At 38.6% G+C, this 25,465-nt stretch overlaps 2 protein-coding genes across 3 annotated transcripts in view; one reads left to right on the top strand and one right to left on the bottom strand.

The window, feature by feature from the left end:
- Positions 1 to 242: 242 nt before the first annotated feature.
- Positions 243 to 22,193, bottom strand: gxylt2 (glucoside xylosyltransferase 2). The gene is made up of 7 exons (XM_038285249.1): positions 21,757 to 22,193; positions 9,453 to 9,651; positions 8,644 to 8,775; positions 6,538 to 6,789; positions 6,121 to 6,244; positions 3,969 to 4,141; positions 243 to 1,414 (listed from the first exon to the last, which is right to left on the bottom strand). Exons 1-7 carry the CDS (start codon positions 22,053 to 22,055, stop codon positions 1,238 to 1,240), a joined length of 1,356 nt encoding a protein of 451 aa, XP_038141177.1. The 5' UTR covers positions 22,056 to 22,193; the 3' UTR covers positions 243 to 1,237.
- Positions 22,194 to 25,340: 3,147 nt separating this feature from the next.
- shq1 (SHQ1, H/ACA ribonucleoprotein assembly factor) overlaps positions 25,341 to 25,465 on the top strand; it is a 56,445-nt gene continuing 56,320 nt past the window's right edge. For both annotated transcript variants that reach the window (XM_038285247.1, XM_038285245.1), the window contains exon 1: positions 25,341 to 25,457. The gene's annotated coding sequence lies outside the window, so the exon portion shown is untranslated. The remainder of the gene's footprint in view (positions 25,458 to 25,465) is intronic.

The following is a 25,465-nucleotide window of genomic DNA, read 5'->3' as shown; positions in this document are numbered from 1 at the left end:
ACTTCTGGTGTTATTGTTCCCATTTTTGAAATCTATCTAAAATCATTCTAAGAGAGTAAGATGTTTTACTTATTAAGCTCTAACTATACTAACTTTATCTAGGGAAATTTTAAAAAGAAAATATAGAAATATGCTTTATACGTTTTTCCCAAGAAGGTCTATGCAGTCTGAAGAAGAGCATATTTCACTTTCAAACCTAAGTGTACATACAGCATAGAGTTTATGTAAAAACTGGGCTGAAGTAGCTTCAAAACAATGTGTTGTTTTATTTTGAAACATTTCGACTGCACTGTCATTTTAAGTTTCCATGATGAAATATGTAATATAATTACAGCATTACATCACATAAAAAAACAACACTCCATCATACACACACATACACTTCTATATCACTCAATATCCTCTGATAGTAAACATGGCACACAATAATATTTATATGGCACATTATCACCCATCGTAAGTCACCAATAAAAAAAAAACTTGCACATTTTGTTCGCCTTAGTCAGGCAAAGTCACTTAAAATATGGACATTCACTTACAAACAACAAAAAATAGAAAATACATCCAGTCCCAATATAAAAAAGTGCATCTTAATCTGTATTCAATAGTTAAAATAAAAAAAAAAGATTTCATTTGTTGTGCTTTACTAAATACTGATGGTGGCATCTAGCCACTGCAGAAAAGATCCAGAGACGTTGAATTCTTCTCATACCTGCAGACCCACTTTCAATATTGCTGCTAAAACATTCATATCTCTGGTAGTTTAGGGAGATTTTTCCTGGAATTTACTTGCAGGAAAAAAGGTCATTTTCTACTATTGAAAACACACAAAGAAATCCCTAAACAGACTAGGATTTACCTGTGTTGAAATGGTCCTGTCAAATTGTATACTGAATATTTTTAATTTACTGTTCACAGGATGCTCTCCCAAGGATGGAGCTTTTGTTCATTTGTAAAACATGGGCATAAACTTAGTAGGAAAATGCATCAACCAGATTTAAAAGATGTTTGGCTCCGTTTCCAGCTCACAATCCTGTGCACATCGTGTCGTCCCGTTCCAAAATGTAAAGGTTAAGGGGAAGTAAAGACTTTTGCAAGGCACTGTCACTCTGTCATGTTCTGAACCTCATTCCAGGAGGTCAAATGTGTCCAGCACTACCCACTGGGAGCCTCTGGTTTGACCCAAATGATCCTGGTGTCATTCCTCATCCACGTGGAGCCCAGTTCTCCCTCTCGGTCATTTGCGCGGCCTGACGTGGCGTACCACCCTTTCCTCAAACACCTTCCTCATTGTCTTTTCTATTTGCTTGAGAAAGACCTGCGGGATCCGACCGCACAGAGTGTTGACTGTGTCCAGGAACTTGTTCTGGATGGGATAGAAGAGGGACTGGAACATGTTGTCCTCGAAGGGGAACTGCAGAGACAGAAACATACCCCACCACCACATCAATGTCTATCTTAAAGCTTTTTCAATCTGTTATTTTTAAATTTTAAGGAATCCATCACAGCCTGGTGACAGCGTTTAGAAATTCTGTCAGCTGGGATAGGGCAGGTTTTGCGTATTAATCCTAAAATTATGTGCAGAATTGTCTTTAAGAGGCTTATCTCAGCTGTGCAGAGGGAGCTGACTTCACTGCCAGAGAGAACGCTGCCTAAAATGAAAAACTGACCCAGATTGTTTAATGTGAGCTTGAGAAAATTAACACAAACGACAGTCTGGCTATTTTTTTCAATGAGCTCTCTTCATGAGCTACAAGAGCAGTACATTCTGTTTAACCCAACTTTAGGTGGAAGGTTTTTTCACTGGTGTACAGTAAAACTTCAGCTTTAAGAAAGGCAAGAACATTGTCACAAAAAAGGGGTATGTTTGTCATTACAACTTATGGTATTTTTTTTTTTAACCTGAAATCTACAAACTAATTAAATTTATTGGGATTGAATGTGAGACACAAACCGGTACAAAGCTGTTAAAAGAAAATTTAGCATGTTTAAAAAGGAAGAACATAATAAAAAAATGTAATAAACAGATGAAAGCGTGGCATGGGTGTATAATCAGCCCTTTCCCTCCATTAACCCAAAACAAAAATCCAGTGCAGCCTTTTATTTTTAGTAGTTATTCCAAACTGTCAGGATTAAATTGACTCAAAGTGCCTTGAGATGTTGTGAAGCGGAGCTATACAAATAAACTGATTCAATTAAAAATATTCCAAGTCTTGAACAATTTACTAATTATGATCCATCTAAATTGACACCACAGGAGGAAGGAAAAGTATTTAAAGAAGCAGCCGAGAGGCAACTTTGGAGAAAGCACAGAGATCCATGTGTCAGGTGGAAAACTGTTACCTCCACAACTCTGGCTTTTTTTAGAGCAGTAAAAAGAAAGCTGCTTATTAGCAGTCCTGCTGACAGTTTACAATAAAACAGGTGGGGGACACAGTGGGAATGTGGAAGGGGTTTCCTTTGGTCAGATGAGATCAAAATGGAAATTATGGCCAAAAGCAAAAACTATAAGCTTGGATACCTCTAAGATGTCTGCTACTCACTTTACTGCCATTCGTTTTACTCCTGCATCAGGAAAACTCAGACCCTCTCTGCTGGAAAGCCCAGAGGTTTTATGCCAAGAAACATACTTGTATCACTCAATAAAAGTAACTGATAAATGTGGAAGTGCAAGGAAAAACACTGGAAGAGGGACATAAAGCTCTAATTAAAACTGTCTGCCTTTTTCTTTTTGTTATGCATCTAGTTTTTTTTTTTCTGCAGCAGGTGAGGACAATGAAAATAAGGTTATAAGGTTATGTTCCACAGTGAGGAAGTCAGGTGTATAATGGCAGAGGAGAAAAAATGCATCTCAGAAGGCAAAAATAAAACTGTGCAATTAATTAAAAACGTAATTCAGGTAGAAATTAGATATATTTAAGTTTATAATGGAAGAAAAAGAAAAGTGGGAGTAATAAAACTAATAAAAAACTGATAGAAACAAACAGTTTTCAGGTGGGTACAAAAACTGTTTCAATAGCTTTTTGAAACTTATTTTGGTGCATTTTAAGTACATCATGCATAAAGATAATTAATTCACAGTGAGTATTTACTATGGAGTTTGGACAGGGGCGGAGACAGAAGCAGAATAAACTGGAAGCAGAATGGAAATAGGGGAAAACATTGAAGCACGATGGTGGAATCATGGTGCTGTGGGGAAGTTTTTCAACGGGAGGAATCATGAGGAGGTCATAGCTCATGGGAAGATTAATTTATTACTAAAGGTACTAACAGGAACAGTGTACATGTTAGAACCAGAATTAACTTACAGTCTATTTTTTCATCCCTTTGATAGATGGAAATATGTCACCCTAAAAACAAAGAGAAGTTGCACCTGCGGAGCTGATTCATGTCAGCATGACATTATAGGAGAAGTATCTCAAAATGTAACACTGCAACATCAAAATTATTTTCAAACCTTCTACTTTGTGTTCTGGTCTTTCACCTAAAATCCTAGTAATATATATCAAACACTGTGCTTGTAGCACAACATAATCTGAAAAATTCAAATGAATACGAAAGGGAGGCGTCAATATCTTTAATATGAAATCTATCTACAGAACAGTTCTAAGTTACAAGACATCAAAACCCTTCACTTGAAAATATTCCTCACAAATGTAGGTATTTTGCATATTCTGGCTACAGCAGCTAATTGGGTGGTATGTGTGGCTTTTTGATCATGTGCTTCTGCCTTTTCGGTCCCTAGAGAGATAAAGGTCAGCAGAAAGCAATGCCAAGTTATTCCGATTGACTGCTTTTAATATGGGCGAAGGGTTTCCACCCCGAAGGGAGTTGTCTCCTCTAAGAGGGCATGAGGAGAAACTGAATCATCACAGTGATGGAAATCATACGCCACAGTCTTTCAAAAGATCCATCAGGTCCCTGGCCATTAAATACCACAGAGACCTCATTTTACTCTCAACACTTACGTCATGCATTGCATCATAGACTACTTTAAATGCAGGCTGCTTGTCGTCATGGTAAACTCCTCGGTTGCCATGGAGGATGGACACCCCTTCATCCTCAGCACCTTTACAGTTACTCCCATACATGCAGTGGTCAGGTCTGTAGTTCCACTGGCAGGGAAAGATAAAGAGAGTCTCTGTAACGGAAGAAAAGAAAAAGATCAGGCACTCGTCACGCCTGATTGACGACAAGAGGAACTATAATTGTTGAGCTCAAAGCACATTTCTCCTCTGCAGTGGTTCATTCAGAAGAGTGCACACCCTTGTTAAAGAGCTTGGGGTTTGCTAAAAAGAACTGGATGGGGAAAAATAACTGGAAAGCTATTTCCCACTCAGTGGAACATATATCCAGTATTGTTCAACTAGAAACATTTCTGTTTGAACCTAGCATAAAATCCAGCTGTAGAGTTAGTGTCTTTATAAAATTTGGCTATTTTATGTCTTTTTTACAATGGCTTACAGGGAAAAAACTTGTAGCAAATGAATAAATGTGTCACAAACGATGCTGCAACAGAAAAGTCCTGCAACATTTGAGAGTAGGATGAAGCAAACTCCACAACACAAAAATCATAATTTCCGTGAATGATGTTTTTTTTATTTTAAAACTACATTTGTTTTCTTTTTTTGTTTGTGCATTTTGGAGTTTGCATATTTCATGTGTCTGCAGCGCATTTGGCCATTTTTTTACACGTTTACCCCAGTCGGCCACCATACCTTTTAGCTAGAACCAGAGGTTTTATTTCAGCTAAAAAGGATCCAAATTATCTGTAGTGTTAAGGTATCAGCTGCAAGCAGTCTTTGGACTTTAACTAATGGCTCTTAATAACTTAGGCTAAAAGTTAGCATTTTTTAAATAAATACAAAAATGGTTCTTTGGATCATAAACCTTGCATAAACCTGCATTACAGAATAAGGTACGGAGCATGTTTCTTTTCAAAAAACAAAAAAAAGGATTAAAAAAAAACGAAGACTGTCAACAATATATAATAAAAAGGTTTTTGGTGTGGTGCCACCAACTCTGAACTGGCACCCCACAATACCCAAAAGGTAAGATCCCACAGAAAAACAAAGTAGGGGCAGCATCATGCTCCGGGTCTAATGGGTACAGTTCGACTTTATGGCAAAGACAAATGAGATAAAGGCACATGTATTAAAATCAATAAACCTCTAATTACTTGAGCTTATACCTCAGAAACATGTAGCAACAACTAAAAAACAGGCTAAACAAACACAATGGTAGGTATTGAAAACCTATAATAAGCAGAGGTGAACAAAAGCTCATCTAATCAGGAGTTCCTTCAACAGAGTATTAGTTTAAGGGTGCTAAACAGGTAAGTGCAGCTTTTTTATATCTTTTTATTTATCATATCTGAAAAAGTAACGTCACAAAAGCCATCACTGGTCCTAAAACAGACTGTATAAGAATCAACAAACAGGAAAAAGATCAGTTTTCTGTAGGTCTAGATAGTCAGAACTCATCCTAAAGCAGATAATGCAGGTTAGGCCAAGTGTTTGCTTTTTCTAAAATGTCCTCCAACTGCTCCACTACCTCAGCTCAAGTGGGTGAACAATGAGTTACAGACGCTGTGCAAAAAAGTGGATGTTTGCAACCTCAAGTAAAAGATGAAGGGTGTCTCTGTAAAAAATCTGGTCCTCAAACCTTTGTGAATAATTGCACAAACAGAGAGGGCAGGACGTGCCTTAGAAAAATAAGGAATTAAAACGCCACATTGTTTGGTTCCTTTTAGACTCGTCTACAAAGAGCATTAAGTCTCTTAAAGCCGCAAACAATAAAATGATTGTTCTCCTGTTGGTGGAAAAAAAAAAAAAATTAAAAGATTCATCTGGAGGCATCAGAGCTGAGCTTTTTTTGGCTCAGTCGTTTGGCAGCCGCTGGATCTGAGCATTTAATGCCACATCTGGCAGCTGCAGCTGGAATCCCGCCTGAAGCCTCAGCCATGACGAGGGCTGCTTTAAAACATTACAGGATTAGTTCAGTGTCTACAGAGAGGGATATGCACGTCAACCTTTAATATAGAAGCTTTTAGAGGATTTCACTGCTTTACTTTCTGTATCCACAGTAGATGGGTTATTTTAAGTTTGACAGAAACTGCACCTGGGTTGTAGTGGAAGATAATATTGAGGAGGTCCTGGTCTCCCCAGGTGATGTGGTTCTTGTACTTCTGGTAGAGTGGATGGAGAAGATCCTCCCACGACAGACCTCCGGGAATCAGGCTACTCTGTAAGAGCAAGATAAAAAAAAAAAAAAAAGTAGCTCAACACTCGACCTTAAACAGTAGACAGAAAATCATCAAAGGAGGAGAAAGATATTTATATCCCACTTTTCAAGTCCAATCTGCTGCCAGAAGAGATGCTAAATTGAGCTCTGAGGCAAGAAGTGTGTGAAGCTGGCGTGTTAATCTGGAGAGCTTCAGTCACAGCCACTCGAAGCACTCAGCCTTTGACATGAATTCAAACAAGGAAAAACCCCAGCCTGCTCCTCATAGCGCCAAGTGCTGCAGAGTGAGCTCACCTTAAACAGCGTACTGCGGATCCTCGTTAGATTCATCAGCATTACGCCGGAGTTGACCCCGGTGACCCCAAAAAAAGGGTGGCGGGCGAAGCGACTGTACCAGCCGATCTTAGGCACCTCGTGCTCTGGAGCCATCGCTGCCAGCTGGGTCTGATTGAAGGACTTCAGCAACATCCAGACATCATCCATGGGTCGCAGGAAAAGAACGTCGGTGTCCACGTAGAGCAACGAGTCCACATCCTTCAGGATAACCTGGGAGCAGCGTCCAGTTAGACATAAGGGTAACAACCCTTCAGCTTTTCAACAGCTTCTTACAATAAAAACTATTTACTTCAATGTTTATTCTGATTCTGCTTGATAGACATAAAAACAGTGCATAATAGTGAAGGGAGAACACAGCTTATAACCTCCTTATAGATGTTAACAGTTTGCTCACCTGCGCGGTAATTAATTAAGAGATTTTTATGTTTACTCAGCACAGCATCCGGAGCTATAACAGGGCTGTTATAATACTGTTGTAAATGTCTCAGATTTGGCCTTTCTTCTCAATGTCACTTCAAATTGTCTGTAATTAACTGGCAGTTCAGTAAAACAAACAAAACTGTGTGATGTTAACCACACACAGACCTGCAAATCTTAATGTGGCTGCTACAGGGAGCAGTTCACACCACCTTTAGTCTATTTCTTTTTTAAAGTTCTGCCTTCAGAATCAGGCAGTTATCAGGCTTGGAGTCTGGAACCAGATTAAGTCTCCATCAGGTTTTAATTCCTCTTCAATCTATGTTGAACATAATTGAGACAATTCTGTAAAATTAAGAGTAAAGCAAATATTATTCAGAATTAACAATTAATATTCTCTACAAACCGATAACTGTTCATTCAAATAGAACCATTGAGGGTTTCACGGATCTAAATTTAACTCGATGTACACCTACTATCTCATGAAATTAGATTTTAAGGTTATTTGTACTAGAACTGAAACAACGAACTGGATAAATAATGAATAATTAATTATTATAATAATTGTAAACTCATTTAGTGATGCTTTTATCATTAACAGGATCATAGAGACTCTAAAACATGCCTTTAGCTGACAGAAAAAATCATTTAGAGAAGTAATTATAACAAAATTGTAAGAGAATAATCGAAACATTTTGCATTTAAGACAAGAAAAACATTTCCGTCTGTCAATATGCTCTATCCAGAACTCCTTAATCGGAAAAGTTTCAGTTTCCACTTCTTTAATACTGTAAAAATTCTTCTTCAATGAGCTTTTTGCTATCGGATTATTAACCGATTAATCAAAAAAATTATCAACAGATGAATCAATTAGCAAAATAATCATTAGTTGCCTAACTTGTACTGTAATATTGATAAAGCTCTAAGCAACGTTGATCCAAAACAGCCTCCTGGGCTTTCAGTTGAATTTAGTAAGAAGCATAATTTCTTCCCTGTTTGCTGATCAAGTAGACAGTTTGTTCTTACAGATTAATATACTTTCAGTTTACTAAAATAATTAAAAGGAGTTCCTCGAGGCTCAATCATAGATCTTGTGTAATTTCACACTTTTAATAAGAGCATTAAGTGCAGCTTTTTTGCCAAATGTCATTAACCAATAATCAGCTGGATACGGCAATCTAAGAGGAGCATCCGAAAATGAGGGATGAAGAAGAAAATCAGAGAAGCTGCAATTCGATTTTCAGGAAAAGCTCTTTTAGATTAAACAAACTGAATGGCTACTGATTGCATTTCAATGGGAGGAAAGCTCTATGGATCTGCTGTACCAGCATTATGCCCCTTTTTGTTGTCAGAAAACTGGCTGATATTTCAATGTACACTGGTCTGAAAAGGAAAATCAATAATAGAGCACAAGATCCCCTTAATGAAATCATTGGTTTCCCTCTCTTGAGACGAGGCTGTTTCATTGAGTGTGCATTGGGAAGTCATGCATGTAATTAACTCTAGCAAAGGACTACACCTAGAAAGAAGAGACGAAACAAGGAGAAAAAGATGTGTGTGACGAAAAACTTTCTTTCTAACCTGCTCAATGACATTTTGCAAGCTAATAATATGTGACGAGATATGGTGATATGGTTGCAGTCTTACAGGGAGGAAGAGTCGCTGAGCAGCACAGGGCTTGAAGAGCTTCTTCCACTCATCGGCATCACCCACAGAGAAGGAGATGGGGTAGATTGAATACTTGAATCTGTCTGAGATGGATTGAGGCCACTGGTTAAGCTGTAAGCAAAGGGATACATCAATTATGGAAACATACAGAGATTATTATATTGTCTTGTCTAAAAAGAGAAATCAGCGGCATCTAAAACAGTATGAACTGGTCAGCTCTTTACAAAATAAGTGATCAGATATTTGCCATAAAAAACAAAAACATCTGCAGCTTGACTAAAAACCAGAAAAAATATAGCTAAAACTGATTAAGTTAATACATCGCTGTAAGAATTTGGCCCTGAAAAGACTTGAGAGTCAGCAGGACTTGGCAAGCACCTTCATCACGTCTCTAAACACTGTGGCTGCTCCTGAGCTCTTCCCTGTTCAAAGTCAGCATATGTGCAACATTATGCAGGCCCAGGATGCCGTGCTTCCCTTTCTTCCTCTTTCAACACATGGCTCTGATTCAGCACCCATGGAGGAAGGCTTTAACACTAAACATTTAAATGGAAACTATTACACATTAAGTTTGATGTCTGTTATTAAAAGAAATTATAGAAACGGGAGTTTATATTAGTGTTTGAGGAATTATTTGTTAAGCAGACCTAAAAAGGTCGACCTTAGAGGAAGCATGATGGTTTTATTTTATCCTGATACTTTGGAAGAAAAGAGACTGTATGACCAAGAAAAAGAGTTTTCAGAGAATCATTGTGTGCATACGTGTTTGCACACTGAGTGTTTCTTACCCTTTCTTCAAACTGAGGGGCCAAGGGGTCCTCTGCAAAAATGTGAAACTTGATCTTCTTCAGGCTGAACAGCAGGGCCGACTTAAGCATAGTGAGGGTCTCATCCAGGCGGTTCCCACAAGCCACTACAGCCAAGTGCATGAGGTCCTCAGGCAGCCTGCGCCTGGTCACGGGTAGGAGAACGTTACCTGGAAACTTACTGGAAAAGAAAATACATATTGACACAAATAAATGATAAAGCAGGGCATAGACAGGTGAAACCCTAATAAAATATCTCTAATGTAAATTTATAGCTGCAACTTAAGTCTGCAACATCTGAAAATAAATGTAACTGCTGGTTAAAAGGAGTATAGCATGCAAAGATTTTAAGACCAGAATGCGACTTATGGAAAAGAAATCAGCCACTGATTTAATTCCTAGTAAAGAGACCGGTGAAAGCAGTGGGTTGCATTAAGTTTGATTTGTTTATTAAAGTAATAATCAATCTTCTACTGCTTATCGATTAGCATCACAGGGGGCTGATGCCTATCCAGAGGACCCGGAGAGAAACAATGCACTGATCGAGATTACAATGAACATCATGCAGAAAAAAACCAATACCAGAGCTAAGCACCAATACATTTGCATGCCCAAATGTCCAGTTTCCTGTTTGTAGTGGCTGTAAACCTATTACCATTTTGCCATGGTTACCGAAAGACATTTTCTTTTTACTTCTCCAGGTCATGAAGCGTGTTTAAGATACGTTTAGCTTTTGATTCAGTTCCTGTTTGAAGAGAATGTGTGGAAGGATCAGGTCACCAGTTGCATGAAGATGTGGGATTTCTATGACTTAACTCGAGTCTGTTTTTATTATTATCGTATTATTAGGATGACAGTGGCGTTGGATGTAGGAGTTTGCCCTGAAATCGAAGGATTGACTGTTCAAGCCCCGACTCCCACTTTCAGTGTCGTTGTGTCCTTGGGTAAGACACTTCACCTGCATTGTCTACTGATGGTGGTCAGAGGGCCTGGTGGCGCCAGTGTACGGCAGCCCCGCTTCCGTCAGTGAGCCCCAAGGCAGCTGTGGCTTGCCACCATCAGTGTGTGAGTGAATGAATGTAGTTTAAAGCGCTTTGGTCAAGTCTCCTGACTTGAATAAAGGTGCTATATAAGTACATGCCATTTATTACTGTCTGATTTATTGAGTTTAATTGATTTACTCATAGAACAGATGAAGGAAAATATAATAAAATCTATCAAATGGAATCCAAACAACCCTTTTTTAGACCATAAATAGGAATTCATCAATGTCACAATAATTCCAAATCAATGAGAACACATTTTTTCACTATAACAATGAAAGGATCAAATAAAGACCCAGTCCCTACTGCAACTTTGCCAAAAGTTGAAGTTAAGATTTTTTTAAAATATATATATATATTCATATATTCTTCCGTACCAACCATAATATGCCCTATCGATAAACATTTGTAATAAAGATCTGAATAAAACAAGAACTTGAACAGTTTTCTTTAGGTCCTTGTTGAACATAAATCATGAATCCCCCCTGCAAACCTGTCTATGTATTAAACAGCTTTGATGGTACTTTATGTCATGGTGAGCATCCTGAACATTTGTGCTCTGAAAACCAAAGTATTTCCAGACATCAGCTTCAGGGTTTCACCGTTTTCATGGATTTCAATGCTCTCGTCCAGACTCCGTCATTGTGAGACTTCACTGCTGCATGGTAAAGTGCTCACTTCTAGCTCTATGCATTCTAGCGGCGATTCTCTTTTCCCTTCTGTGTAGCAGCAGACTGACTTTAAGCACATTACAACCACCTTAAAGGCTGGAGTGAGAGACAGCGTGTCTCTGATTCTCTTTAAATGTAACATGACCAACATCCAAGTGCCTCTGAGGTTTGGAAATTGCAATAAAAAAAATTGACATTATACTGCAAATGTAATTAACTGTCCAACTTCAATTCCTACCCTCGGATAAGGAAACTAAACGGACGATACGTAGGTACTTCAGCGTGGGCAGATAATCGAACGGCTCAATTAATCAGTACATAGGTCAGATTCGCTTTAAGTTTCAAGTATCCAACAGGTTCAGGTGAGGGGATATTCATCAGGACTCGATTATGTGATATTATTGGGTATTTCCTTTGATATCAATCAAACAGTTGCATTGATTGGGGGTGATATATAGAAGAACTGCAGCTCTCAGGCTCCGCCATTTTTAAACTGTCTCTAAAAACAATATGAATCATTCTGGCTTATCTAGTAATTAAATTATAATTGCTACAGTAAGGTGAGGCTGGAGTTTGATTTAGTTCATTTAGTTTAAGGGAGCACATCAGCCTGGGTTATAGAGATGCACCGAAGCAATAATGGGAAAAAAATATAAAATGAACAGGCAGCAATATTTTAGTAAGGCACTACGGATGAGTAGAAACCTCCTAGTAATGAAGTATCTGCTATTCTCCACTACTTTTTAGCTGCCCATATATTCACAGGTCTTAGTTATTTAACTATAAAGAGCATAGAGGCCCCCCAATAGAAATAAAGAGATGTTTTATTGTGCAGATGTAGGGGCGGGGTAGAGGAAGCCTAAAATCATATTTTGGGGGGGTTATAATGAGATGTTCAGGTGGTTGTGTGGGTCTGTGGGGGGGTGAAGAACAAAACAAATCTTTCATTTCAAAGCATTACATCTTTTGCAAAGCTACTGTGAAATGGAAATGGTTTTTCTGCTTGATACACTCTTTGTTAAGAAAAAGGATTTCCTCTGGGTTTTGATAGGAAGAGCGAGAAGAAAAAGAAAACAAAAATGGGAAAATTGGCAGTTGGGTTGCTGCCTGCCTCAAAGCATGACACCTTGTTTTTTGCATGACTGAGGGACGACAGCGCACGGCAAATTAGGTTAGAAAAAATGGAAAGGCTCTGTAAAAAAAAAAAAAAAAAAATTGACAGCCATGCAGAGGTTGGTGAATACTCCCCTACTGTCAGATATACCCATGTCAGACGATAAGATTGCACTTCCTATGCATAAAAAATTGCTATATATAAAAACAAAAAGACACAAAAAATTGATTTTCATTTTGCAAACATGACCTGAACACATGAGCAGCTCATGAGTTGAGAATGTTCCCCACATCTGGAAGCCTTTAAAAAAAGGCATGGAAGAGCCACAAATTGTCTGAATTCACTACAGTCAGCAAAGAGAGCAAGCAGGAGATGAGCTCTCTGGCTGCAAAGCAATACAAGATCTATTAAGTATGCAGAGGAAAAAAATTACTAACAATAATATGGAAGAAAAATGGAGAAATAGAGCGGACACCAGATAAACAGCTGTAGAGAAACACACCTTGAGGCCTTCTTAGCTATTAGAATGGAACTGGGTCATTTAGTGGACTCTAAAGCAGGAGCTATCAAAGCCATTCACTGAATGAAACAAAGTAGAGATGTTCAATGCTAGTGATTCATGAATCAATGGATCAAGGATTTGAAGTAGTCACTCTGACCTGATCAGTGATTGGCCGATCAAATATTACAAAATAAAAGTTAAAATCCAAGTTAATAAATGCATCAAAATGGGAAAAAAAAAAAAATATATATATATATATATATATATATATATATATATATATATATATATATATATATATATATATATATATATATATATATATTCCGTCTGTATGCATGCATTGTACCTTGGGGAACTTTTAGTACAAGAAAATTCAGATCAAGATTAAGGAATATGCTGTGATGTTTGGTGCCAATTAAACCCTGTCATGTTTGGTCCAAATATGAAATGATTTGAAAAAGAAATGAAGGAACTGGGAGGGTAACAAGTTTAATTTAGATGGAAATAGTTATTCACTATATAAACTTTATACTGCAAAGTTACAAGTTAATAGGTCAAGTAACTATGCAATTACTTTTTATCACCTAAAATGTTCATTAATTATGAAAACTTCTCTGTTCTGTGACGTTTGAATGCAACAAGTAGTTTGGTTATCGAATATGAATTGTTTGATATCAATTAATGAATTACTTAATAAAAAGGATGACATATCTGACAACACTATAATAATATACACTATTTTGGGTTGTTTTATGGGACAAGTGAGTTGTGATATATTTATTTAGATAAGTATTACACTGGATGTTTAAAATAAAAGAATAATAAAACAAATTTGAACTTGATAATCATACCTGTTAACATTACAATGGGTTAGAATGCTTAAAATGTATATTTTTAGAAGAATTTAACAAAAATAAAAGCACACTGTTACACAAGAGAAAGTAATAGGAAGAGTTTACTTCAAACAACTCAGTGTAGAAATAACATTATACCATGCGAGTGAAACAGCAGAACACTGAGAAATAAAGCTGTCGTGTTTTCTCACTGGGTGATGCAGTTAAACCTTTCTATGTTTAACCTTGTTTCCTTCCTTGACAAAACCATTTAGGAAACAACTGATGGCACTACTTCTATACTTTTATCACACAGATCTTATCTGCTTCTTGGTTGTTTCTCTACTAAATGAAACCAACAAAAGAGCTATTGCTGCCATTAACTTTCGTTTAGGAAAGGAAGTGCTTCTGTGTTTTTGTGCCTTCCTGAACACCAAGTCATCAAATGAGCCCAGCTCTGCATCTAGTTTCTTCCCTTTAAAGGGAGAGCTATTCACATTATTGCTACATTTATTTCAGTTACTCAATTCACTAAGTGAAATAAGATTAATTATACACCGGCTAATGTATGCAAGCCTCTATATTATTCTATATAATGATAATTCCCTCCATTAGAGCTGATGACAAAGAAACATTTGATATTAGAATATTGTGCAAATAAAAGTATGTTTAATACCAGCTCCTAATTTGAAAGAGAAGCTATATAGGAACACATATGTTTATACATATATATATATTTTAACTAATGCAGATATATATATCTGTACATATAATCAGTTTTTCATATAAACTAAAAGATTTGATCTATTGGAATTGAGTATTATATAAATAAACTAAGATGAACTGTATTTTAACAAGGTAGAAACCCATTTTGCTTTGGATTGTGTCAATGGGGTAACGACACAACAATAGGCCCGTAAGCAACATTATCTGGGTGGACCCCATATGAAGTAAAACACCTGATCCCATGTTTATTTTGGGACGTTTTTTCCGTTGTTACAGCTCTTCTTTGTTTTTTCTTTTCTGCAATCCGCTAAAGTACCTAATTTTGGCATGAATCATCGCTAACACATTGTACGTAATGGTTATGGTTTTAATCTATGCTCTGGATTACCCATAATTCCAAGTTGTAGTGTAAAAAATAAAATACTCAAATACATTGTTCTTTAAAGATTTTTGTTTCGTTTTGAAACATACAGTTATTTACATAGTAATTAAAAGTACCACTGTCTGCTTTGCTGTTGGTGTCGTGTTTAAACGGCTCACCATCATGGTAAATGGCATGTACTTATATAGCGCCTTTATTCAAGTCAGGAGACTTGACCTAAGCGCTTTACACTACATTCATTCACCCATTCACGCACACACTCACACACTGATGGTGGCAAGCTACATTGTAGCCACAGCTGCCCTGAGGTTCACTGACAGAAGCGGGGCTGCCGTACACTGGCGCCACCGGGCCCTCTGACCCCCATCAGTAGACAATGCATGTGAAGTGTGGACCCTTCCTCCGTTAGCATGGTTTTGTTGGGCTACTGTATAAAACCTCGAACTTGACACTATTCCTGACATTTTGAATTGAAAAAGCTTCTTGGATGTGAAGGGAAACGTCTTCCAAGTTGAAAGTCCAGTCGACCGGTTTTAATTTTCTATTTTTGGAACTACTCTAGGGGTGATATATAGAGCTCCCCCTACTGGTTTGGTGGGAGAAAGTTCATTAGATATCAGCGACTTATAGCCCGATATGGCTTATATATGAAGGTTTCCAGTTTTTTAGTGGGCGGGGCTTATAGTGAGGTGCACTCTAAAGTCCGGAAAATACGGTAATTCAAAATGACCAACAGGATTCTTCTAAAAATATATAAACTATTCTTTTAACCCTTCATAGGGTACTCAGTGAAATACTTTGAAATTCGAAATTTTAAGTTATGAGTGTAATTGCAGGACAGGACAAGCACATCTCCATTTTTATGGGGTATGCAAGTGACACAAAAAGGTAACTCGCACTATAAAGGGTTAAGGTCAGCAGCTTTTCAAGTAAAAAAAAAACAAGCCTTTGTTTTAAAAAAGTTGTTTTTGATTTCAAAACTTGGCTGTAGAGAGCCATCATTTATCCTCTGGCCTCCACGCCCCCAATGACTCATTCAGTTGTAATTTCTGAGAGTTTTAGCCAAACTACCAGATTTAGCAAAAATCTCCTGATGAGACCCTTTAGAAGCACATCGGGCTACCCAGGCAATCGGGGAGATCTCAAAACACCCCGAGCAGAGAGAGCGCTCACTCATGCGAGATGACATTTTTATGGCTCTGCATAATGCCGCTGTGAGAGAGTGACTTCTTTATTGCCCGGAACGCCGCTTAACTATATCTGAAGCGACAGGCCAGGAGATTTGTTTCAATACAAAACATTAACAGCAATCTAATCCTGCACACGCACATCTGTAGGGAGAAATGCTGCGTCTCAAATCGAGGGCTTGAAGCTGCATTTCTTCAGGAAAACATGTACAATCTTTTAAGCTGTATCATTTTTCCTGATATTTACCAATCACAACCAGGTCCTAATGTACAATTAGTAAAAGCTCGGGTAAAATAAAGTACAATGTTGGCATAGATTCAATAAAATGTTAAACGAAATTAAGTTAGTATCTTAGCTTAAAAAAAACAAATCACACAATGCTGAGACTGACTTAAAAAAAACTAACAAACAGCTCTGGAAAAGTTCACAATACATTTACAAGACAACAGAAGACTGTTTAATTTCTAACGCCAAAAATAGAAATAAAAAATAACATCTCTAATGATGAATCTTTGTCAGAGCCATTCAACAATGAAGCACAGTGCTTAAAGGTATAGAGGACGATCTCTTATTTCCGCCTGATGAATTATGACATTGTCATCTTGGAATATGCCTGTGCCATCAGGGAAGAAAAAGTCCATTGATGGAATAACTTGGTCATTCAGTATATTCAGGTAGTCAGTTGACCTCATTCTTTGATCACATACTGTTGCTTAACCTAGACCTGACCAACTGCAGCGACCCCAGATCATAACACCGCCCCCACAGGCTTGTACAGTAGGCTCTAGGCATGGTGGGTGCATCACTTCACCTGCCTCTCTTCTTACCCTGATTCGCCCATCACTCTGGAACAGGGTAAATCTGGACTCATCAGAACACATGACCTTCTTCCATTGCTCCACAGTCCAATCTTTATGCTCCCTAGCAAATTAAAGCCTTTTTTTCCAGTTAGCCTCACTGATTAGTGGTTTTCTTACGGCTACACAGCTGTTCAGTCCCAATCCATTGTGTTCCCTACGCATTTTGCGTGTGGAAATGCTCTTACTTTCAGTATTAAACATAGCCCTGAGTTCTACTGTTGTTTTTCTTCAATTTGATCTCACCACACGTTTAAGTGATCGCCGATCACGATCATTCAGGATTTTATTCCGGCCACATTTCTTCCTTAAAGATGATGGGTCCCCACTATCCAGTTTTTAATAATGCGTTGGACAGTTCTTAACTCAGTTTTAGTATTTTCTGCATCTCTTTAGATGTTTTCTCTGCTTGATGCATGCCAATGATTTGACCCTTCTCAAACAGACTAACATCTTTTCCACGACCACGGGATGTGTCTTTCGACATGGTTGTTTAGGAAATGCAAAGCAAGTCATTGCTAGCCTGACGTAGTCCTACTCAATTCTAGTCAGAATATGAGTCTGATACTGCTCCATAGAGCTGTGATTATGGGGCGTGTTTTGAACGAACCAGGAAAAGAAATGCTTCTGCACTCAATTGGATAGACCTACAACCAATAAGAGCAACGGAGTGCGTGACGTATGTTAAATGACCAACGGAGCCAGCTGATAAATTAAACTTCCGCCTTGATCGCGTTTCTCTGTTCCTCTTTTAAAATTAATTTGCTGTCGATATCTTCTAGAACAGACCTAATAGCAGAATCTACACACCTCAACTCTCCAGCGGCAGCCATTGTTGTTGTCACCCATGCGCGCTTTGGTGACGTGGTTGATTACATTACTGTTGATCATCTGTCCATCATCGTATAAAGCCCGCCCTGACTATTTGATTGGCCCACCAGATATTGTGCGAGCATACTCGCGCTACTATTGAGCAATGCCAGACCGAACTTCCCGACCTCAAACGTTGTGGGCGGGGCTAAGTTCGGAATGGCACCCAGGCTAAGTCATTGCACCAGTTGGGGTTAAATAGCTTGTTGCAAGCTGAAAGATAATCGCCCATGCAGTAATTATCCAATAGGAGGCTCGTACCTATTTGCTTAGTTGAATCCAGGTAGCAACTTTTTTTTTAGGCCAGTCAGTGTATGTATACATATATATATATAAAATAAACAATTCTCAAAGCTGCAATATCTGTATGGTTCTATCAGGACACCACTAATGGTGGTAGAAGCTCTAACGGGTGAAGCTAGTTTGGCTCCCAATAGACCTAGGTAATTTAAAGCCACAGGTGGTTTACCTTAGCCTAATAAACGAGCCCAACCCGCCAGTGGCAAAATCATTTTTTCCTGTGAGTGGTCTAACCTCGATCAATGCCTCAGGCCCTAGAACTGGCGGGCCAATCACAATGCAGAGATGTGCTTTGAATTTTTGGATGCAAAGTGGGCGGAGTTTTGAGGGCGTGACAACAAAGCTGTGCGACACTGGAGAAAGCACAACAAGGAAGATGGCAACAACTACTGAACAGTTCTTGTTTGACTCAGCTTTGGAATCAGTTTTGGAAAGATTAGACTTGGGGTTTTCGTTGAAACATGAGCAGGAAGAGGCTCTACGCCAGGGGTGGGCAATTCCAGTTCCTGAGGGCCTGTATCCTGTACCTTTTAGATGTGCCTTTGGATCAACACACCTGAATCAGATAAGACGACTGAACTGAACTGACTGCATACTGAGGAGGTAACTCAGCCGTTTGATTCAGGTGTGTTGGACAAAGGATGCATCTAAAAGTTGCAGGATACCGGCCCCCAGGAACTGGAATTGCCCACCCCTGCTCTACGCTCATTTATTTTTAAGAAAGACGTATTCGCTGTTTTACCTACAGGCTGTTTGTTTACACTCCCCCAACAGCTTTCTGTCGCGTTTACTACGTCACAGTCAGTTGCGCTCATTGGTCAGAGCGTTGGCCAATAGGCACTAGGGGTGTAAATCACATCCATCATGGCGATTCGATTCAGTATCGTTTTCCTGACCCAACGATTCGAATATTTTCGATACTCAAGAATACACCACGATTCGATTCGATTAATTGGTTCTTTTGTCTTTTTTTTTATCTTACAGGCTAGACAATGTTTCAAATTTGAAATAAATCAATGAAATCTGTAATATCGTTATGCTTTTTTTTTTTGAGAAACAACAGCAAATAACAGAAGTAGAAATGTTGTACTCCACCTATTCCTATTAAAACCTCATTCACTGAAAAATATTAATGCCCCTGCGTTATAGATTCTTCAAGGCTTTGCATCAGAAAATACTGCACAAAATCCGTGCAATGAGTGCAATTCAATGCCTCGGCTCCAGACGTCCCCGCTCCCTCCACAGACGCTCCGCTGCACCTCTCCCAAATTGTAGCTGACCGCAAACAGTGCCGCAGACAGGAGGCCGGCTTGTTTTGTTTTTATGACCGAAATTGGGGAAAACAACTTGTGAAGTTTGACCCGTTAGAAGAGCGAGGTGCACAAGAACGCTGGGATGATTTTACCACCTGGATCTCCGCTCTTTTTGGCCCTCATGTCCCTCCGTTGTCGGACTAAACTCGCCCCCACTTCCCCACCGCCTCGGCCATATCTAGACCCAGTCTGTGTGTAGCACAGACCACGCTTCAATATTAAGCATAAATCAAAAATGTCTGTGTCAAGCTCACTGTGACACACTGCTGCAGGAGTATAACCAGGAAGCGAGGTAGGAGGACAAAACAGGTTTAGTGCCAACGCAGCACGGGAGGGAGAATTACGCCCAGGAGCAAAATGAATAAAATAGACCGGAGGAAAAAAAAACATGAATCAATACTCTTGCGGACGTATCGATGCATCAGATTGTCGGCTGTTGGATCGATGCATCGATACAAAATGATTATTATTTACACCCCTAATAGGCACAGGCATGGTTTGAAAAACAATGGGTTATTCTCATCAACAATCTTCCGATGTCTCATTCATCGGGGCAAGACTAAATTTAATCTCACATTTAGTCTGGTTTATCAGGCTACGTTTACCAAGGTTCTGGAGTTGATTTTTCAAGCTCATCTAGGGCCAATGCATGGCTTTCTGCTTGTCACTTGAAGCTGGATCCAAAGTGGACCGTTTTATGTCAACATAACAGAAATCTCATAAAAGAAGAAAAAAAAGAACAAGAACCATCGTGCGTTAAGGTCCAGGTCAAGCCCAGACTTCAAGACAACTGAAATGTTGGAAAAAAGATGTAATGTTTAGAGAGAGCATAAACCCATAACCACCATGAGCTGTCAGTGATATCACAATATTGGGGATAAATGGTGACTTAATGATATAAGAACTTGATGCAGAAAATAAAATGTAGAGAACGGTGGGTTTGAAAGTCTACATGAGCATGGTGAGATCAGCCCTACGGGGATTTTCCTCTCAGGAAATGATCAAGAGAAAGCAGTGATCTGTAAACCACACCCTCTGGCTTCTGTAATCACAGACAGTGTGAAAGAACAAAGTGATTTGGTAATAAGAGCTTCACGATCGTGTGCTCACTGAGCAACTACCATCTCAAATGGACTGTTAATTATTACAGGGAGAAAAATCACTTCAGATTAAGCCTGGATTGAAGTTAGGGAAGGTCTGCAATTTGGGCAAACTGAAGACAACGGTTTGTGGTGACAGGAGCTACTCGAACATTTCTTTCAGTTGCTTTTGGCCACAGGAAGTGATGCGATGCGTGGAGAGGAAATTAAAAGATTCAAAGTTGGATTTGTGTCTATTGGGCGCGTCTCACAGGAAATCTGTCCACAGCTCCAATTTATAGGCGAGCAGAACAGGAAGGAGTAGATTTACCCCAGAACACAGACTGAAACGACTAACATCAGCACTTTATATCCCAGAAAAGCAATAAAGCTTTATTCTAATAGTTAATCTCATGCACACATTGGCCGTGTGCAATGTGCTTTTCTCCAAAACTTTGACAGTTTCAGCTTGAACTAAGAGTCACTTCCTCTTATCTGAGCGGTCTGGCACAGTTTTTCACCCAGTTAGTCTTTTATTCATCCTCCATTTTCTTTAAACAACCACCGGTGACCCCTTCTCACCCCATCTCCCTTATCAGCACTGAGCACACGCACAGCAGTGTGCCTCTGCAAGGACGCAAAGGTCTTTCCTCAATGCAACGCCTCGATGGCTCTTTATCTACCGAGCAGCGTCTGGAGTCTCCAGCCTGGCTCTGGAGCTGAATACATATTACCAAGCCGGCGTCTCCACAGCGCAGCTGTCATAAGCTGGAGGTGAAAACACAAGGGATGCATGAGGCTTGAAAATACAAAACTGGGTCCATTCTGCAGCAGAAAGCGAAGGTGACATTTCCATCTTGGGTGAAACTGAAAGCCTGATCAGAGGATCTGTGCAACACTTCAAAAAGAGGAGGACAAAAAAATTTAAAAAAATCACAGATTCACTTTCAGATTGTTTTGTGCAAGCTTCTGCTCAACAGAATGGGCTTCATTTATGAGTATTTTATGATAGTATCTGTGGTGGTTCAACTGAATAAGTTTGTGCACATAGGACACATTAATTTTAAATACCAAGAGGTGTCTTTGCAGTTTCAATCAATCACAGGAGTGTGAGGATGGCCTACTTCCTACAAAATGGGGTTCAATGATGAAGACACTGACAGCAGGAGATGATTTATAGCCTGGTGCTGCAGAATCCTGGAACTATGTTCTCTGCACACATTCCCAAACATGTGAACCATGCTCTAGGGTGACCTACAGTAGATTAAATGCACATTACTAGGCATGCACACAGGGGAGTGTTTTGACATTAGGAGAAATAAAGAGTAATGTGACTTAAAGCATGAAATTGAACTAGCAGGGAAGGTTGGATCCACTGCAAGCAGAAACAAACTCCCATTTTTACCTCTTTGCCTTCATGCTGCCCCCCCTTCTAGCCGCCCTGCCGTCTTGTCTTCCCGGACGCTCGCCCTCTCCTGTGGACGATTTCCTGGCCAACTTTGCATCTCTTCTCCGATCATCGGACAGCCGGGGAGAGGATCTGTGGTCCTCCGAGTCCCGATCCGCTCCAACTTCTTTCAACAGCGGATCCTCCGCGCCGCCGTTCCCCCCCAAGAAGTAAAGAAGTAGAAAAAGTCCCAAACACAGGGCGATCAGGAGTACTCTGCAGTGGATCCGCATGGTGAGAGCGGCTCGGTGCGGCATCGGCCGGGCTCATGTCTGCTGCGGAGGGAGAGCGGCCAGGGATGGCATTTTCTTACCGCTCCCCGCTCGCACTTTTCGGCGGATGATGATGGAGAGCGGTTCCTCTCCGTCCATGGAGGGTTTACACCGAGGAGGAGGGGTTTCCTCAGCTTTACCGTAATGCTCCATGTATAGCACCCCGCAAAGTTATGACTCACATTTCAGTACATGATGATCTTAAACTTCCGTTACTTTTATTTATATTTAATGCGATCTAGAGTGATATCCTTCAGATTTTTCTAAGTAAGAAATTTAAAATAAAATCAAATATGATGTTTTTTAACTATCAAAGCTGTTTGTGAATAGCAAACATAAGGTATCTTATCTTTTATATTATTATATATGTGTGTGTGTGTATATATATATATATATATATATATATATATATATATATATATATATATATATATATATATATATATATATATATATATATATATATATATATATATATATATATTTATTTATATTAGGAAAATATATGAACTAAAAACTGTAATCACAATTTTTTCCTGCCTAAAACAATAGAAAAAAAAATCACCCTTAAAGACGCATTACTTTCAAAAATGAAATTAAAGTTCTGAAACATGCTTGTTAAAAAAAAACAAAACAGTTTTACAACAAGCAAATGAAAACACAATGAGAAAAGAGAGTGAAGACTTCCTCCAAATAGCTCATTTCCCCTGACATTTTTCTCCCTAAGTTCATATCTGTAGTCAGTCATAGAATGTTTGAAAAACTTAATGGATCCAGATGATCATCACCAAAATATAACAATTTGTTCCCGGTAACAACATGCACGCTCTTTGAAAAATTCAGCAAAATTCAATCCAGAACTTTTTAAGTTATTTCAAAAACAGACAGACACAGAAACCAACGGCAATGAAAACCTGACCTCACTGGCAAAGGTCACCTTTTTGCTGCAAGTCAACAAAAGGATGAACTGATGTGTGGAAAATTCTGATTTTTCAAAAAATTAATAAATACATTTTTATAAATTATTAGAGCTATTATTTTTCTTACTAGAAATTGAGGAATTAGCAATGCAAAGTGTTGCAAATGGACATAATTTATATGCCACTTTTCTAGTAATGGTGACCTCACCCAATTTTGTTTCATCCATGCACATATTCATAAATCAATAAGCAGACAGGTAACTTGGGGTTAATTGTGTTGGTGTTGTCAAACCATAGGTTTTAAGATTACAAGATGACCTCTATTATTAATATTCTGTTTTATATGTAAATAAATCTAGGAATAGAATAATGCCTCCTGGTGCCAATCACCTTAAAGTCAGGTGTTGTGGCCTATCTTTCTTTATCAAATATGATCCCATTTCAAAGGAAATTCTACCAATGGTTTATTCTGATAATATTCATCTAAGCATGGAGAGGGATGGAGATCCATTCATGGCATACAAAGGAAAGGCAACGGATTCCATTACAATTAACTCTCTGATTTTATAACATACTGCATTCCTTGTCTATATGATGCTGTGTCTTACTCAGATGTGAAGGTCACCTAAACATTGAAGCTATTTAAAGAAAAATCCCCACAGAAAGCCAAAGCTGCAGTCAGGGGCGGAGCAAGATGGGAGGCTAGGGGTGGCCCTGGCCCCCCTTGGCCAAACACTGACCACCCATACTATTTTTTTTTTCCTCTAATACAGATGTTGGCAGCAGTAATCCTCTCAAGTGGAATATTCAAGACGTTAAAATTTTTTATATATTAACAATGTGGTTAATTATCCACAGCAATACACTAACATTAATGATCATAAGTACAGAATTCATGCTCTTTTCAGAACTAGATTTTGTGTTTTATGGGGTAAAGAGAAAATCGTGTCTTTGCAAGTCATCTAAGAGACTTCAGTGAAATTACTGATAAATAACTATTTTAATAAAACATATTAAATAGTGTATTTATGTAGATATTAGTACTTGTAAATATCAATTTTATGCTGAATGATTATTAATAAAAGTAGGTAAATAATGACAACGGAAAAGATGTTATCCAAAAACTCAAACCTGAAAGAATTGTATCCACTATACCTTTTATCTAGAAAGCACAGATGTTTAAATATTTATGCATCTATTTGTCAGCAAAGGTAGTAGGAAAGTATAGTTTGTCTTTATTTAGCTAATAGGGATGTTGTGCTCGATAATTTTCTTGTTGTAAAAGTGTAGATTCAACCTGAGGTTCTGGCGCCTATTCACTTTCAGCCACCCCTCAGTGTACATTGGTTATTGCCTGGCCACCCTTATAAAAAGTTTCTGGCTACAGTTTGAGGATCTTCCTGCAGCAGCTATAGACCCAATGGTGTAACCATACAACAATGGTCCCATAAGCAACATTATCTGGATGGGCCCCATATGAAGTACAACACTCTGGATTACCCATAATTCCAAGTTGTAATTTAAAAAATAGAATACTCAAATACATTGTTCTTTTAGGATCTTTATTGTTGTTTGAAACATAAATATAGGAGTGTGTTTTTTACCAACCGTCTAATGAACTACAGTATACACAGTTGTTAACATAGTAATTAAAAGTACCACTGTCTGCTTTGCTATTGGTGTTTAAAGAGCATGTTGAAATCTGCCAGGTGTTGGGGTATAAATACGGTCTGGTCAGTCACTTACTTTAAAATCAGGTGGGTTTTAAGAGGAATTTTTTGCACCATTACTGTGTTCTAGTCCAGAATTGTGAAGGGGGCCAACCAGGTGTCAGTGACGGGGCCCCTAAGCAACTGCAGTCTCTGCTTATTGTGTAGACCAAATCTACTGTGACCATTGAGATCTAGATTTTAACTTGTAAGCATTATTTGTGCTGTCAGACTGGTGGCATTTAATAAACTTCTTTATATCTGGCAGTAATCAGGACTGGGTGTGGGAAAAAAAGTCTGAAATCATCAAGTTAAACAAATGATAACGATTTAAAAGTGGTAGTTTTGGATAATGAATAAGACTGTGATTGTTAAATATTAATCATATTAATATTTCAACATTAATCATCTTTCCTTTTTTAAATGGTTCTTATGTTAAGGTGAAGGACGGCACACTTTTTGCTAAAACTTGAATCTGTTGTTTTGTATTCGGGTCGCAGAATACCCATATTGGTGATAAAGTGGATTTTCCGACTTTTCTGACATTTATCAAATTTGAACCAGTCACTGTATCTTAAAATTCAACACGTTCAATCTGAAGTGTTTATTTGGACACTGTTAACAAAATAAATCGGCTTTTCTCTTTTTTTATTTTGCTCCGGCAAATTCTAACCGCCCGTTTTCACTAAACATTACGCTAAAGGGATGGTAGATCTAACAGCGTTCAGAGCCTCCTGGTAAAGCTCAGACTGTTTGGGGTAAGTTA

Source organism: Cyprinodon tularosa, unplaced genomic scaffold, assembly GCF_016077235.1.
Source record: "Cyprinodon tularosa strain WSP-4 unplaced genomic scaffold, ASM1607723v1 ctg209, whole genome shotgun sequence".
NCBI lineage: Eukaryota > Metazoa > Chordata > Actinopteri > Cyprinodontiformes > Cyprinodontidae > Cyprinodon > Cyprinodon tularosa.
This window is presented reverse-complemented; position numbering and strand designations above follow the sequence as displayed.